General features: G+C 37.5%; 1 protein-coding gene across 1 annotated transcript in view; it reads left to right on the forward strand.

Moving 5' to 3' along the window:
• Positions 1–17141, forward strand: part of SNX7 (sorting nexin 7) — a 31113-nt gene extending 13972 nt beyond the window's left edge. Inside the window, exons 7-9 of the mRNA XM_074832567.1 lie at positions 1735–1821; positions 8510–8662; positions 16734–17141. Of these exons, the coding sequence (XP_074688668.1) occupies positions 1735–1821; positions 8510–8662; positions 16734–16814 (321 nt within the window). The 3' untranslated portion in view covers positions 16815–17141. The remainder of the gene's footprint in view (positions 1–1734; positions 1822–8509; positions 8663–16733) is intronic.
• Positions 17142–17727: the final 586 nt, after the last annotated feature.

Here is a 17727-nt window from a genome sequence, read left to right on the forward strand (position 1 = left end):
GTATTTTCCAGTCTTGGGAGTTCAGCCTTGAACTGGAGAAAGATGAATTCATAGCTAAAATACTTATATCTGGGCTGACCCCTTCATAACTGACTCACAGAACAAACCTGGGGAGTGCAGAGCACTGCTGTGCCTCAGGGTACAAACTGCAACAATAAATTGGTAATGGGTCCACATACAATTATTTGAGGGTTTTGTGACAGGGTACCATTAAATAATACACCAAAAAATTGTATAAGTATAGTAATATGTTTTAAAAACACAGTCCTGTTTGCCATTAGAAGTTGTAGAACATTAACATTAAAATAATTGGTCTTATCTTGTAATTTAAGGAGTATTTGTGATGGAAGTTGTCAAATAGTCATTAAAACAGTTTTAAAAGAGGCAAAAGAAATAGTATAAAAGAGAAAGCATTTGTAATATGAAGGAAAGCTGTTCAGACATATTTGTTTTGCATTTATGCTTACAGCTAAACATTTTCTGTATTTATCTAAACAAAAGATATTCTGAGCTATTGAAACATAGATTTATGAGCATTAGTATGTATTGCTAATCTATTACTCAGAATTGTCCAAAGTCAGGTTTACCAATTTTTTCTAGTGAGTACCTGTTCAAAAAGAAACATGGAAAAACTATTTGAAAATTAACCTCCTAAATTATTCTATTGTGTTTGTTAAAGTGACAAGATTTCTGAGAACTCAGTCAAATAAGACAGCTTAGAGAAGGTAGAGCTGCTTGTGCCGTGTGCTGTTTCGACATGCCCTATGCTAGAGGTGAATACTGAAAATCTCTTTAGTATATGCAGAAGAAGCAGTAAAACCAGTTGTGGCAAGGTAATGTAAAAGAAGGTTTTGAGATTTGTAATTATATATGTCCTGCTTCTGATTTTTTTTTAAAAGGACTAAAGCCTTGCAATGTTTCTGTGATACAAGCACACATGAGTGTGCTTTTACAGATGAGGAAACTAAGGCAAAGAGAAATTTGTAAGGCTTCATCAAGGTCACAGAGCAAATGAGCATCAGAAATGGAAATTTGATCTGTAATACCATTCCTGTTTTGTAGTTTAACAAGTAACATTCCTACCCCTAATTATTTTTTGACATTATGCTAAAAATCCAATACCTGATAAGACAGTTTTACAGGAGGTAATAATTACATATTCTGAAAATAAGCACATATATCAATGTTAGAACATCTATCATTTTTACCATAATTTTATCTGATTTTTCTGACCTACATTGAGCACTTAAAAAATAATATTTAAGGTTAAAGTCACAATTTCAAGAATGCCTGATATACCATTTTAGTAATTTGTTCTACTTTATATTGTAGCTTTTACTCAAATAAGATACTTTTGTTCATGGGATTTGGCACTCATGTTGCTGTTTTAAAATATGAATATATAATAAGAGCTGATATGAAGTAAACTGCTCTTGCAGTTTTTCTCATACAACTAGCAGTGACACTGTGTATGGCAAATTCGTGCAGCACTGATCTTGGATTTACTAAGATTCTTGAAGAACATGTAAGATAGAATACAGGTATTGAAAAATAACTCTTCATGATTTTAAGATTTTTTTTTGAGGAAAGGACATGTATCGTGTCAAAATTATTAAATGGCATCATTCTATGATCTTGCTTAATTTATTAAATAGTCAAGCTGTTTGATGGTTTTCTGAATAAATGGCTAAAATTTGGTACAGTTTACTTCTTTTTTTTCTCTTCTATGTCAAGGGTGTTTTAAAAAGGAGAGACCAAATTCAAGGTGAGCTTGACTCCAGAGTTGATGCTTTAGCCAGTAAAAAGACAGAAAAGGATCTGGTGAGTATGTACAGAAAGCTGAAATCTTCCAGGCCTTATTCTAACAGCAAAAAACAATCCCATGAAGAAAGCGTGTCCTCTGAAGCCATGCTTTGTGACTGGATGGTGTCTCTAGAATTCTCATACTTACTCTGAAAAGGGCTGGTGCTTGTAGCTATGCATGCCAGGCAAAGGCAATCATGAGAAAGATGCAAAAGTTCAGTAGACAGGCTGCTGGAGCAAAGCACTGGTAAGAATGGGCAACCACTGTGTTTTGTCAACACAGACTGTACCACAGCTTATGTTTAGTATTTCTGTTTACTTCCACCCCAGGAGTTAAAAGAAAGTAAGACTTGCTGCAGTGCTCTTGTAGCTGCTGCTCCACTGATGTAGGAGAGGGAGAGAAGGTAGTTAGAATGAGCAAAGCTCTTCATTAAAGTTTTTATTTTAAGTTCTGGATTCTGTTCTTTCAGGTTTCTCTCTTATCTGGTTTGGCCCAGGGATGGTTTTTTACTCCCAGTATGACACTGTCATTCATTCTAGTGAAACCAGAGTGTAACTGGTAGCCCATGGGGGCAGGCATCCCTGAAGCCATCAGCAAGGCTCAGTGAGCCAATTAAAAGGAACTTCTGGGATGGGTATTGGCATTTTTAAAATTTTTGATTGTTTAACTCTCCATCCTAAATAATGGCCTTTTAGCACGGTGTTAACACAAAGTGTTATACAGTGTAAATAACATATAAAAATGACTAAATAATAACTTTTTAGTACATCAAAGGAAGAGTCCTTGACATTTCAGATGCTTTCTATTAGGGTTGTCTTAATTAGCTCCCATGTAAAGATGAGCTGTTTAGATTGGTTTTGGCACTTGAAACGCGTATTTTTATTTGATTTCTTGTCACTGAGCTGAATAAATAAGAACATATACCACTGGGTGGTATCTACAATGGCTGTGGTATATTTTGTTAACAGTTTGCCTCTGCATACTGCAGTGGGACAGTAAGTAAATACCTCTGGTTTTGTTTTTTCCTGAAGAACTCTTGTTTCCTAGAAACTGTTTACTCATACTGTCCTCTCACTTCTCTGCTTTTGTGTTCTCTAATTTGTTTTTGTTTACTTCCTCTGCTGCTTCTCCTATCCTTTGTCCCTAGTTTACGTATAAAGTTTGACGCTCTTATAAAATGCAGGGAGGACAGTAAGTTGGAGAAGGCCCCCCGGCTGGGAGCTGGGGTGGCAATGGCAGGGCTGCAGGTCCCTGGGTTCCCATGCTGCCTGGTGAGGGCACTGGCAGACCCGCTGCGGGCTCCTCCCGTAGCCCGCCCATGTCCCCAGCACCCCGTGCCGTGGGTGCCCTGTGTGCCCACAGCACGCGTTAGTGGCATTGTGTGTAAAAGCACAGTATATATTATGAATGATCTTTATGGGTCCCTTCCAACTGGAGATATTCTATGATTCTAAGAATTTATTCTGGCAGAAAGGAGTGTTATGCAATGAAGTGTAAGTTAGTTGTATGCAGCTAGTTAACTTTTTAAAGTTGCGTCCCTGTTAATGAGTTCTTCCCATTTGTATGGTTTGTTGCCAGCCTGCAAAAAACAGTTGCATTCAGTGATGAATTCCAATTTAATACAGCTTGTTTAGCAGGCAGTCTTATTGCTGTCCACCGCAGGGAAGTGAACATTGCGTGGCAGGACGTGGTCTTTTCAGAATGTATTTCTGTTATAATCCAATGGAGTCCTCAGACAAGGTGCATGCACTGTCTTTTCCTGAGCTGTTACAGACAAAAAGGAGTATTTTTCCTTTAGCATAGTATTGATCATACCATGTTGATTTGACAGTGGTTTACTCCATAATGAGATGTTTGTACTTGCTTCCAGTAAAATTTTGAGATCAGTTTGCAGAATCTGGTCCTTTTTCACTGTTTCTGTGTTTCCAAAACTGTAAACACAGTTTTGGTAAAAGCCTTTCGACAGTGTGATTACCCAGGTGTTCAGACCTTTGCTTTCTCTTTTCAACCCTTCTATTTCTTCTCATTTCAAAAAATCCCATTTCTGAGAGCCTGATTCTCCTTGCAGTCTCACGAGAGCAGTAAAACAGATGTCTGTTAGTCTGATCTGATCATAAAATCCTGTGTTCTCTGGTTGTGTGGCAGCTGTATCCTGAAGACTTTTTCTTAATTAGAAGTTGAAGGCTTTTTCTATTAATGATAGTTTGGCCACAGAGGATGGTGTGCTGCTATTTTTAGCCATTCAAGTAACCTTTAACTGGTTTCTTAATCAGTTTTTTATTATGTTTTGATTTTTATTATGTGTTGAGATATTTTGCTGACATTTCTAACCAGACTGATTTCAGAATAGAAAGTGGTCATAACACAGGTACTGTTATTGGAATTGGTGTCAAACACTGAGTTTGGCTGTATTTGCACATTTCTATTCCTAAGCAGAACTCAAGTAGCTTCTAATGATCTCATAGATGTCAGATTGAACTTGTCAGTGCAATCTAGTAGCCAGAAATTCTGCTGACAATGAGTGGCATGAACTCTAATCTCATTTGAAGTACATTTCCACCATAGATAAGGAATCTCAGACTGTCATTAGAGCTGATAAAAGGCTGTGAGATCTTTAACATTGGTCACAGCAAACATTAAATGATTTAACAAACAGGAGGTTATACAGCAGGAGAATGCAAAACATCCCCAAGGTCAGCACAGCTGAAATAGGCTGGAATCACATATTAAACCTTAGGAGATGTCAAGCTCATTGGCTGGGAAAAAATGTTTTCTTGAGCTGTTCTTTTGCCATTGGGCTTTTAGAAAGCTGCTTGGGGTGCTGCTAAAAAGCCAAACCCTTGTCTCCCACTCCAAAATTTAGTAGTCCACAAAGAAGGCAGTTGTTCAGGGTATGGAAGACTGTGATTTTGGATGCAGGCTCTGACAGAGATATTTGAGAGGACTTTGGTGTCCTCCTGCTTATGTAGACCTTTCTTACCTCCAGAGCTCTGGTTGTAAAGATGTTGGCGTTTGTGGCTCCGTTGCTCCCACGCTCCATTCTGAAGGCATACACAGCAATGCTAGTGCATCCCTCTGTTTTTAACAGTTTTAGTACTGCCACTAGTGGTGATAGTAATTCTGACAAAAGGTTGGTATGATGTGCTCTGACAGAACCAGAGAAGCATTAAACGCTAACTTAAGGATTCTAGTGTTCGGGCTTGAAACTGAGTAGTAAGGAAATTAAATGCTGAATCTTATCATGTTCTGAATATATCTTATGTTTAACTCCAGGCTAAAAAGGGTTAGTATCACCAAGCTGTAGGATTGATTCATGTAGCAGATAGAAATGCATGCTATTTTGCATAGGGAGATAGCGTAAAATGCTGTGTCACTTACCAGGTAATTTCACTATTGGGCCAAGTCTCTTCGGCTACAGGCCACACTGTTCACATCTGGTAGCGCTCTGCCCTAGCAGTGTCTGGCTCCCACCTTCCTATCCCATGGTCCGATGCCTGATCAGCACTGTGCTGTCCTTCTCTGGGGATCACTGATGTGAGATTTAATATGTCACACTAGCCGCCTCGGTGAGATCAATGTAAGAAAATGGATTCAGAATCATATTTAATTTGCAGGATAAATTGTAACAATTTACACCTTGTAAATGAGGAACACACTGGTAGATGTTTTTGTTGAGACCAAGCCATTCTTCTTTGATTTCTGCTGTCATGGCAGTGGAAGAGAGTGACATTTATGTTTCTTTTGAGTTGTGAAAAAGTAGATCTTAAACCTCTCTACTTGAGAGGATGAAGTATGGCATAATGCTGTCTTTAGACCTTAAGTCCAACCCTTGCCTTGATACAACATACAGTTTCTTTTGGGTTTTAGAGGGTGATGTTTGTCACGTCCCGCTCAGACGAGGGGGACAAGTGACTCAGATTCGCAAATCCCCAATGGAGCAGACAACAAGTCTCCAAGTCTAAACATTTATTAACTACTCACACTGTACTAACTGAACACACGATAGTTGGCTAAGTATATAGCAAGTTGTGGCAAGCAATATAATATGCCTTGCATTTCTTAATAGGAAAGGGAAAAGAGGGAGATAGAGGGAATGGGGAAATACAGATCACCGGTCTGGGTTTCTGCGCTGATCCCGCCGACGAGGGTTCCAGGAGGCACAGGAGACATCCGTCTTTTTCGCTGGCATCCGTCTTCTTCGCTTCACTGCACTCTCTCTCGGGCCCTGGCCCCCCCCCGCCCCTTCTTGATTTATACCCACTTTCCTTGGGTCCGTCCCCTAGGTCGACCCACATACCTACGTATCCCATGTACGGGGAGGGGTAAGGTGTTTCATGGGATGATGTAATTAGCATGATCATGTTAGCCCTCGTTAGCATATTGAGGGGTGTTAACTTTAATATGCATTTTGTGGATAATGAAGCAAAGGTCATTCACCGGACAGATGGCCCTTGAAGTTTTGGCCAGGTGCACCAGAGCAGAGCCATCCTGTCTTCACAGGGCTCCCTCCTCCAGCCCCATCTTGTGTTATTCGGGCAGCCTTATCAGCTTCGACCTCCACAGAATGCACCTTGTGACTCATAGTTTTGTCTTGCGAGTGTTTGAGGCCTCAACTTTTGCTTTCTCAGGCTGTTTTTCTTAGTTTCTCGCAGGCCTGGTTTCTCGTCTCTCACAATGTTTAAACCACATATCCAGGCAGGGATGTAGAACAGACTCTGCCTGCCCACATCACATTGTGACTACACCATGGAGAAAATTCCTAGAAAAGGCAAGACAAAAACAAACTGTGAAATATCTTAATGATATGAAGAATGAGATAAGGGGAAGCTGCTGCAGCCATGACCTCTAAGTCAGGGAAGTTCTTTACATGTGTAGCCTAGCTTCATTCCCATATAGGGACTTTTTTCTTGCAAAAGCAGAAAATGGATTCAACTGTCTTTCCTACTCTGAATCACCTAAAAATATTCACTGTTTTCAGTACTCTGTGTGCATTCATTTTTGGTATTTGAAGGAAAGGCAATTAACTTGGGACATGCCCAAGATACTGAATCCAACTGCCTCTAATTCCTTTAAAGGTAATTTCCCCACATTTAAACTTTCGATCAACCTTTTCATATTGAATACACTGTTGGTAGTTGAAATTACCCTTGTCCATGGATTGATTACTGGTCTGGCTAGATAATTGGAACTTGGACTTTTCAGTAAAGTATAAATAATATTTTGCATTTTGTTCTTGATTAATAACCAGTATTTCATTAATCTAGAAGTGTGGGAAGGAAAATCAGTGCAGAAATCAAGCCTAAGTAAAAATGTTTATTCATCTGTGTATTGTGGAATGTGGAGAAAATTAATTCAGATGAAATTTTCAGTTTTACTAGCTAAGGAGGTTTTGGCTACTTTAAGAGCTGAAGGATTCTAGTATGCCAAACTGAACTGGGATCTGTGGTTTGTGAACTGGGCTCAGGTTCTGTCACCATTCCGGGCAGTGCTGCTTAGTTCGTGTCTGATGGCGGCAGCACTGCCGGCTGTCGCACTGGAACACTGTCCTCCCTGCATGGTTCAAGCTGGAGGCTGTGCACCAAGCTTTTCCACATACTGCTCTGAATTTTGTCATTTCTGCATTCTGCCAATAGCCTAAGCATTCCTTGAAAATCCTGGAAGTTAATCTAGGAATCCTGAAGTTCATATCCATGAAAGCAGTAGCTCTGCTGAGAGCACAAGGAGCTATCCAACCTTACAGGGGTGTTGTATAAGGAAAAATGAATTTGCCTGACAGCAGAATACAAGGAAGAAGGCAAAGGTGTATGGGACCTGAGTTGTAATGAAAACAATACAAAGAGATTAGCTTTTCCTGCTGGATGTTCCTTATTGGTGGTGTTTGTGCCTGGCCTCCCTCCTGCTGCAGACAGTCGCTGTGCAGTCCCAGCAGATGAATTTGCACTGTAGCTGCAGAAGATGTAACTCATTCTGTGACTGGGTGCCAGCCAGAACTGACACAGCTGATTAGTAAATGACAATAGGTAATAAAATTATTGAGAGCACTAGAAGAGGGCTTCTGTCCACTTACTCATTCCCATTAGCTGAAAAGTCACTTTGTGCATCTACAGTAATTAGAAGCAAATAATGTCTGTAGAGTAGCCCTCAAGGTTTTTGATCCTGGATTGCTGTGAAAGAGTTTCTTCTCTGCAGAAGTCCTTTGGTTTAATTTTTTTTCTCTGCTGCTCTATTTCTCTCTCTCTTGTATGGTCACACAGGAGTTAGTTCCACAAGAAGAGATGGCAAGGTGACAGGCAAGAAATCAGGAAGTTTGTGCTTTTGATTTCTGTTGTCTTCTCCTCATTCTGGTTTCTCCTGAGTTCATCAAAGGTTCTGTCAGGGTTGTCTCAGTTTTTCTGGCCAAATCTAATTTGTGTAGTTGATTCTGCTTCAGTAAAGCTCTCTATATTTTCCTTTTTAGATGCATTACTGTCAAGTGCTAGTGAAGAGGTGCCGAAGTCTGTAACTTCTCAGACCATAAAAATGTCTTCAGCAACACTTCAATTCTGGTCTAGAATTTCTCTCATTAATATTTCAGAAATTGTACTGTTATTCATTCAGAATAAAATTTAAATTTAGCCCTGGGAAATTATTTTCTGTGCTGAGTTAAATACCAACTTTGGTTCTGCAGCTCACTAATATTTTTTAATGTTTACAATTCATATTTAGTTCTCAGAAGAGATTGGGAAACTTGAAGACAAAGTTGAATGTGCCAATAATGCTCTGAAAGCAGACTGGGACAGGTGGAAGCAAAACATGCAGTGTGATATGAGATCAACATTCACTAACGTGGCTGAGAATAATCTCCGTTATTATGAAGAGGTAAAACACTTTCTCATAGCAATGTTATTTTTTCATTGATTATTTCAGTGAAGAATTCCATGGGTTGTCTGTAAAGAGGGATTTTTGCTTTTTAGTTCAAACCTGTGTTAACTTCAGAATCAGTTTTTGCAGGAAGAGGGAGGGAGTTACCCTTAATTTGACATGTTTCAAGCAAAAGGTATTTTACTTGTGCCCAAGTGGTTGATCCCAAGTTCATCATCGACAGAGGGCACTCTTGTTTTACTAACCACAACAATTTGGAACATATTTTTCAGTTCAACATCAGCTACTCTGTTACAGTTTGGAAACCTTTTGCTGTAACTGCACGAAGAAGCCCTCTGGAAAGCTCAAACTTGTGTAAATGATCTTGTATGAGGAAAGCGTTTAAATGTGATTCCATTTCAGAGAGCACATTCAGGAAATCCTCATTATTTCTCTAAGGAATTGTCTTTCATGAAATAATCAGACTTTACAAGGATAAAGAAGAACAATACAATTTTGAGAAGTCAGTGTGAAAAGCTTATTGCACTTTTAAAAAAATACAAATGCAGCAAGTGTATACAATTAATAAATTGAATCTTCTTATAATTGGTACTTCAGAAATAAGAAAAGTGGTTGAAATTAGATTTTTATTTTCAACTCAAATGCCACGACTAATATTCTTGGTAAGAATTCCCTTTTATAATAATATATACTAAGAAAGAGAACTTGAAACATGTAACAAAATATGTTAAGCATTCTGTCAAGTTTCGTCATGGGGAACACATTGTTGACTGAAGTGCAGATTTTGAAAATATCCCAGATGTCTTGAATTTTTTAAAATAATTTCCTCTTATTTTGGGAAAAAATGGGAATACACTAAGCCATCTATTAATCATAAATTACTAATTTTCACAGATATATGTTGACATTTGTAACTTCCAGTCCTGTATTCTGGATTTTTATGGATTGCCCGTTAGCCAATGACAGTGTCCTGATTTTACAAATCATTTTGTTAAAACATAATTGAAAAGACAGAGCTCTTGATCATCAAGTCTAATTAATTAACATACAGTCTGTGAGATGCATGGACATTGACAATCTGTTGTTACATATTAAGATCAAAATATTTTCTGAAATCAGGCAGCAAGCTTTTGGCATCCTCTCACATTTTCATCAGTTATTGATGATCTCTGACTTCTATATCAACAGTACGTATGTTAAAATGATGCTAAATATATTGGAATATTTTGTTAATGAATTATTAGCTAAATTAAAACACTAAAATAATTCTTTCGTTCTCCTTCCTGCCTAGAAATGCTTTTTGCTGAACTAGAATTCTAATTCAGAATGCTAAAGCTTGTACTGTTTATGAAATTACTATCATTAAGTCACAAACTGCAGAAAATGGTTCAGCTATCTCTGTAACTGCAAGTGGTTCTTCTTAAATAGTTTCTGAAATACTGGACAAATTGGTTTATACTGAGATTATTCTTTGTTGGTGCTTTTCTTGAATACTGAGATCTGCATAAAATGTTTTTGCCGTTGTATCTCGGTATATCTAGTTTTTAGAAAAAAACACCTTAACTTACTGCAGCACTGCAATAATAGAAAACATTGTGTTAACTGTATAACTCCTTGTTTGCAAAGTGAAGGTTTACCAATTTTTTTTTGTTTTATCAGAAAATCATTCTCTTAATCCTGACATTCAAAATAATTTGATAAAATTAATCTTTGGATTGGGAGTTTTGATCTAAAATACGCATGTTTATTTGAGATCTGTGGTTAATGCTGAGGGTTAATTATTGGAGAAGTGATTACTGTCAGAGGCCCTTATATTACAAACTATAGGTGTGTAATACACTCCTGAAAACAGCAGAAAAAGAAGCCCTGGCATCTGCTTTCTACATCTGTTTGGAAGGGAAACTTCAGGAAGGGAGTCTCAGAATCCCAAGAATCAGAATATGATTTTTATGCTTTCAGTAGAAAATATCCTATCTTAAAGATAATAGTTTGAGTCTCACTCATTAAACTCATGCACAAACACAGTGCCTGTTAGTGTTTTTCACTTGTTCAGTCATTACTTGCATCATTAACATTCTCTCACATGTCCAAAGTTAAATTATTCATTCATACTTTTGATGCACCATTTGATGCTTACTAAGCCTTTTAGTGCTGTAGCATCCCTCATCTTATTTCTTGCCTTTTTTTTTTCACAAAGCATGTTTTGTGCATGCTCCCAGGCACCATGGATGCCATAGATATGATTCAGTTGCCCAGCTCTTCTGTCCATCTCCTGTGAGGAATCATCTCCTGCTTTCTAACTTAGTCACTACCTGCTTCTCCTCCTTTCCACAGCTTTTTTTACTCCCTGCCCAGTTAAACTCCTGTTCTTGCCTCTCCACGAGCAGTGTCCCATTCCTTTCTATATGGCAGCGTTTCACTGTGCTCGTCATCATTCCCCAGTCTTGCTCATTTCCCAGGCGCACAACCTAACCAGGAGTCATTCCTGTTAGTGACCATTCTCTGCATCCCTTAAATTTCTGAGAACTACAGAGTAAGAAGAGAGACATCTCATGTTTTCTGGTGGCTTCTGCAGTAGAGAATCCAGTCCTTCAAGACTGTATAAAACTAAAGCTGGTGTGATCAAGTACAACACAGCAGTGTGTCAAAGTATACTAGAATTTCTAAAATTTTATTTCCTCTTTGTCACAATAGGGGGAAGAGTATGATCTTACATTTGTTTGGATTTTTCCTTAATTTAGTTGCCTAAGGATTCTGCTGTCAACTTGTCAAGCATCACTTAGCTAGTGTAAAACAGTATGTCTCCCTTAAGCTGAATTAATGTTCATGTTACATGAAGTGCCACTTTAAAGTGTTACCTGTAATTATATTTCTCCAGATTTACTAATTCAAAACAAGTAGGGGTATTTCTGTAGCCTTCCAGTTTATTGACTGTCTACATTTAATATACTTGAAAAAGAAGTGTTCCTTTGTTTCTGCAGCTGTGGAATAGCTAGTCTCTTTGTGTCTCTCAATACTGTGGTAACAAAAACACTAATTAAAGCCCAGTGTTGCAAATTTACAGGGTGCTGCTATGCAGGCCCATGAGAATGAAGGCTTTCCTGTGATAATGTACAAGCTATGTTATAATACCTTTAAATACAATGCATTTAGTAGCCAAGAATTACAAAGAGTTCATAGAGTTCTCTACTTCCTTTTCTTTGCTTCTGGAAAAGAGTTAATACATGCTTAAGTCTCTATTCCACAAAGGCTTAAAGCCAATAACATACCATATCAATAATGACTGTAAGTGCACTGCTAAAACAGGGAGGATTTTCTGAAACAATACCAAATTTATTTTATTCCTTTTCCGCATGCCTTAGGTGTGACACTGAAATAGCACACCTTAGTCCAGAAGAGGTATTTGCCAAACAGTTGAAATAACAAATTGTCCACAGGGTAGAGCTTACAGTTGAGAAAGCTGATTGTCACTAGGAGTATTTTTATTGAGTTAGGTATAGATAGTCTGCAGAGCCCTAAGGATGCAGCATTACTCCAACCAAAACAAGATACAAAGTTAGTGGTGGTGGTGGTACTGTTATTTAGCTAGCATGTCTGAAGTGTTCCTGGTACAAATTAGCAAAGCCAAACCAGGCCGTGTTGAACTCTGGCTTCAAAGAGCAATAGCAATTAAACATTTTCTAAATTTTTCCTTTTGTTTTTCTCATCTGTTTACTATAGTCGCTAGGATATTTACAGCATCAGAGTAAAAGAAACACTTTAATTTTTCTCAGCAAAGAACTTTGTTAACCTATTCTATTCAGAAGAAACACTGGAATAAGTGGCTAGATTTTGCAGCTTGATCCAAAGATGTTGTAAATCCAGCAAATATACCAGAGTTTGGTTTTCCACTGCTCATGAGGTACTCTAGTAAATGCTGAAAAATTGGGTTTTTTTCATAATGTAGGATGATATTAATTTAGTTTTGGCATTGAAAGAACATGTTTTTTCTTATGCATGGATGAGTCTTTGTTTTAAAGCGTAGCCTCTAATTTTATTTTTCTGATGTCATACTAATCCTGTTAAACCTTTACAGCTTAATCAGATAAAAAGCTAAAGTTATCTTTGATATAGTGAGATTCTTGTTGGTATTGACACAGCTTACTCTTTTCCAAAAATATAATTTCTTGATTTTCTTAACTATTTCAAGCATAATTTAGTTTATTTTTTGACCTACATGTTGTACAGGCATAAATTGATCCAAACAATTCATCAGGGCAAAGCAATACTTCTTCCCCATTACAGCAACTTCCCTCTAACTCCAAAGCCCTTATGTACCTCTTTATCTAGTAAAAGCTGTAGAAAACTAGATGAGATTTGTTGTTTGCCCTAGAGGCCTCTGTAGTGATGCATTTAACTAGTTATTTGGTTGTGTAGCAAAATGTCAGCTGCTCATGCATGTTGATCGCATTCTACCTTAGCAGTGCCTGGGCATTTAGCTAACAAACTTCATGTGGTTTTCAAAAGCTCCCACATGGCTTAGCCAGTTTGTCTCTGAATGTCGCCTCAAAGCCAGGATCCATCTTTGAATGCTTATTCACTTCAACCATAAACATTTCTTTAAAAACTTTTAGGAAGGCATTTTGTATAGTTGGAATCACTATTTCTTTGCACTCTAATTTTTGTTTCTTTGCACCTAGAAACTATGGAGGTATCTTTTGTCTCTCTCTTGGATGTACACAAGACATCATTTTCAGATTCTACTCCAGGAAATGCAATCATAAATTATATTTTTAAAGTATCCACCATGGAAAACAGGGAACAGAAACACACGTGGCATGTGACACACTGTTATCATCCCTACTACACGTTCTATTTTTATATCTCCTTTTTAGATACACAATTGTACTATATGAAAATTTGCTGTTTTTTCTAAAAATGATGGTGCAGAATAGGTGTGTGACCTGCAGTAGTAATCTGAATATTTTAGGTAAAGTAGCCTCATTTAAGCTCTTGCTATTTCATTTTATGTATTTAGGCTTTTTTATGTCTTCCACCAGGCTTTTACAAGTAATTGGATTATGAATTTCAATCCTATGCATGCACATTTAATTTCCTGGGTTTGGTTTTTCTCTTTTTTTCCTTTCGTCTCCTTTGTGAAAGCTGGCTGATCCTCTATTTAGATCTCCGTTTTCAGCCTCCCAGGAGAATGAAGTAAAATCATTCTGTAATAATGTTGAAGTATACATCACTAACAAAATGTCATTTATGCAGTTCATGCGGCACAATATAAAAAGCTTAAGCCTAAGGCACAGAGACCTAGTTTTGTTTTGGTATGATTAATTATAAAACTTGTCAGCTGTAGTGGCACTGTGATGTCTGACAGTGAAATGAGCCACCATTGCTCTTACATTTTGGAAAATGTGTTTTGATTACATAAATGAGGATATATTAAAAACTGAATAACTTGTGTAACTGAAAAAAATGCTTTGCATCTTTGTCTGGAAAGACTTCAGTAGATTGTATCTATCTGGTTAAGCAACATACTGTGACTGCATTTTGACATGTGCAGTTTGGCTCAGTGTTGCAAAGATAACAGAAAGCCATTTTTACATTCCAGCCAGTGCTGATATATGTATTTACTGAAATTACAGAATGACAAACATGAAGTTACATAATATAAATTAAACTGTGGTTCAGAAGCTAAAGGTCATTGCAAACAAAAGGCTCTTCAAGAAACATCATTTCTTGTCCCACACCTAGGAGAAGCCTAGGAAAACAGATGTGCCTTGCAGCTTTCTAGGACGGTAATCCAGGCTGGGCTCTAGCAACCAGAAATCTTGAGTCCGAGCGCCAAAGTGAAGACACATTGCTAGCAGCTGCCTCACTGACATTTTAAAACCAAGATGCCACCTTCCAGCTCAAGCATCTCAGATAGACTCAGCTGCCACAGTGTCACATGAAGTAGGGGAGAATTAATGATCAAAGCTTAAAGGCTTTATACGAAAAGTCAAAAAGACCTTTTAGACGAGACCTCTCAGAAATCAGTTTGCAACACTTGCATATCACTGTTTCTGCTAGCGCTATTTTTCACCGTTTCTCCCTGATTTTGTACTTAGCATTTGAAAATAACAGTTCTCCAAAAAGTCCATGAAGAAAGCAGATTTCAACATTAATCTTCCCGTTATTCCCCTTTACACAGTAATTCAAACCTTAGGTGTGCTCTAACAGCAGCATAATGTTGTTGTGTGCAAAAGCAACAGAAGCTAGTTGGGGATTTTGTCAGCAAGATAGAAAAGAAAGACTGGGCGAGTAGATCCATGATTTCCATAGTATAGGGACAATATATGAATAACAGGAACAGTCTCTAATGTGCCTGATAATGACCAAAAACTTATACAGAAATAAGCTTCCACATACCTTTTTCTTTGTGATGCCTTAGGTCAGTCAGCTGTTTTAACCTCTCTCATCTTGCAGACCCACATCATCTACTTTTTTATGTCTACAGAGACATAATCGCTGCTGACTTTTGTTTGCTGCTTCTTGTTACTTTTGCCACGCGTAATTTTATGGTATCCCATGTTCTGCGTCCCTGTGTCATCATGGATTCCCCCACCTCTGGTCACCCTCTGTGTCTTCTTCATTTTGCTCTTTGAGCTTATATTTCAACATTATTTGTGACTATTAGATCCTCCTACTCGTCTGCTTGCACATAGATATGCAATAATACCAGGACCTAGGCTCTTTAATTTAATACAATTAAATGTACATATTTAATGGCAGAGTTCTGAAGTCATTCACTAGAAGTGTCTAATAAAACAGACTTAGGTGGCTGTAAGTTCAAGCAGCATGAATGCTAGCATATTTTCCATGTCTTCTAAGCAATGACAAATGGATGCTGGACATTTCATTGTAGCTGGGCATAGAAAATTACTGTGGCTTGAATAGCTTGTGGCAAAAGTTTTCACTTAGGAAATGATGCTGTTTTCAGGGTACTGACTTAAAGGTTCAGATAAATGGAGTATGCTGTCCAGGTTTTAATATAAAAGAAGGTATTTCCTGAGAAATTTCAGAAGACTTGTTTATTGTGACTATTTCAGATTCTTAATGAAAAAAACTGTGTACAGTAACTAGTGAGTAAGCTGCATTGTCAAGAGCAATAGGTGTGAGCATATAAGTCAAAATTTTATTCAAATATTTCCATTTCAAGGGTTTTTTTTCAGTAGCATCAAAACAATAAAATTATTGCATGAATTTGCCTGCCCTCTTCTATTGACAGACTTGAAATAGTAGAAACCTGGTACTTTGGGTAACAAGTATCAGCACACTACAGGTTACCTCATGATAGCCTTGCCATGACTCTGAACACTAATCTTATGATTTACCATGGTTTGCCAAGCTGCCAACACTCATTTAAGCCAAACTGAACCAAAGTTGGTTTGTTGTTTTTGGGTTTTGTTTTTTTTTTCCATTTTACTGCCTACAGGCTTGGAGCTTCAAATAAAAAAATTAGTTTATACGATTACAAATACATTTTTCCATGAGGAGAAAAATGCCACTTGTAAGGATGACAGTTTTCCCTCCCACCCCACCACTACCTTTCTGGTCCCATTTCTTTCCCATTACTCAGGGGAAAAATGAATTCTCTCTGTATTTAGAAAAAAACAGGTTTCATTTAACTTGGAAAGAAAATTGGGCATATGATAGGAATCTATAGAGATTACAAGGGAACTGTGCGTGACAGTGAGCTTTGTATTTGGAAGAGATCTTTGCCTGTAACTAAAGGGAGAGATTAAAGAAGAGCATAATTAATGTTAGCATCTTCCATGCTAACACATACAGTTACGATGCTCACACTGTGCGCTTGTCATTATGTAAAAGTGACCTTTATAGCTCACTCAGCATGTTGACTAACGTTTTGCATATCACTGAACTGCCTAGGAAACCATATTTTGCTCTTACCATAGTCCCACCAAAGGAGCTTGTGACAATGTGTATGTATTCTGCTTTTTAAAAAAAATTCTTGTTGGCTACCAGTTTTATAGAAATCTATCTGCTGTATTCATATGTATCTGTTTTTTTTTTTAAGTGCCTTGCTACATGGGAGTCCTTCCTGGCATCTCAAACAGTGGATCTTCATGTGGAAGAAGATTCTGAAGATAGGCCTTGAGTAATATCTCTGCTTGATCTCTGCCTTTTCCATGCAGTTTCTCCCAACCAAAGAAGTGCTTTATATGAGATCAGATACATTATTAAATTTAACTGTTAAAAATCAGTGAAATGCAGGAAACCAGCTTATTGAAAACTCAGGTATTCTAATCCTGAAATACATTTTGGAACATGCTATATATTGCTTTATATTGCTTAGCTGTGATTTTACATATTTTTATGCAAGTGTTTGCATACAATTCTTTTCATAAATATTGCATAATTTGGATATAAAGTATTTTAAATATGTAAAAATAGCTCCATTTTAATAAAAACTTTAATAAGGAAAGCTTGTCTTCATTCTGTATCCTAATCTTTAAGAAGTATTTTGGTATGCTTGTAACACTCTCTTTGTTGAATAATTTCCTGTACTTGTAAAATTGCCTAGTGTATCAAGGAGCTCTTTAGGATTATTTTAATAGATTGTGCTAGTCACCTGATGGCAACATGGTACAGAAAGATGCTGAACATGTTCTGTGAAAATAATGCTGCTTTAAAGTACTGATAATTCAGGTTTCAGTTTGCGGTACTTCAATGTCTATTAAACATCTTCAATTTGACATTTTTTAAAGGATAAAGAAAAAACTGACAGTTCATGAAATAGATTTTCTACAAGGATACAGTGTTAGTCACATCACTGATCCTGCCAACCCAAGAGCTTCCATCTGGAGTTTGTACAATCAAACTTTTTACTCCCATGGCTGACCTTCCTGTAATCCTTAACTTCCTCCCTCTTTGGACAGCCAGCGTGGAAGAGAAAGGGATAAGAAAGGAAAAGAGAGTCTTGCATTAAAATGATTCGTTGATTCACTCATGCAATATGCATTAAAGTGTTCTAGTCATTGAATTATTCCACCCAAAAGTTCTGTCAGTCT

The sequence above is a fragment of the Strix aluco genome, chromosome 8, assembly GCF_031877795.1.
Source record: "Strix aluco isolate bStrAlu1 chromosome 8, bStrAlu1.hap1, whole genome shotgun sequence".
NCBI lineage: Eukaryota > Metazoa > Chordata > Aves > Strigiformes > Strigidae > Strix > Strix aluco.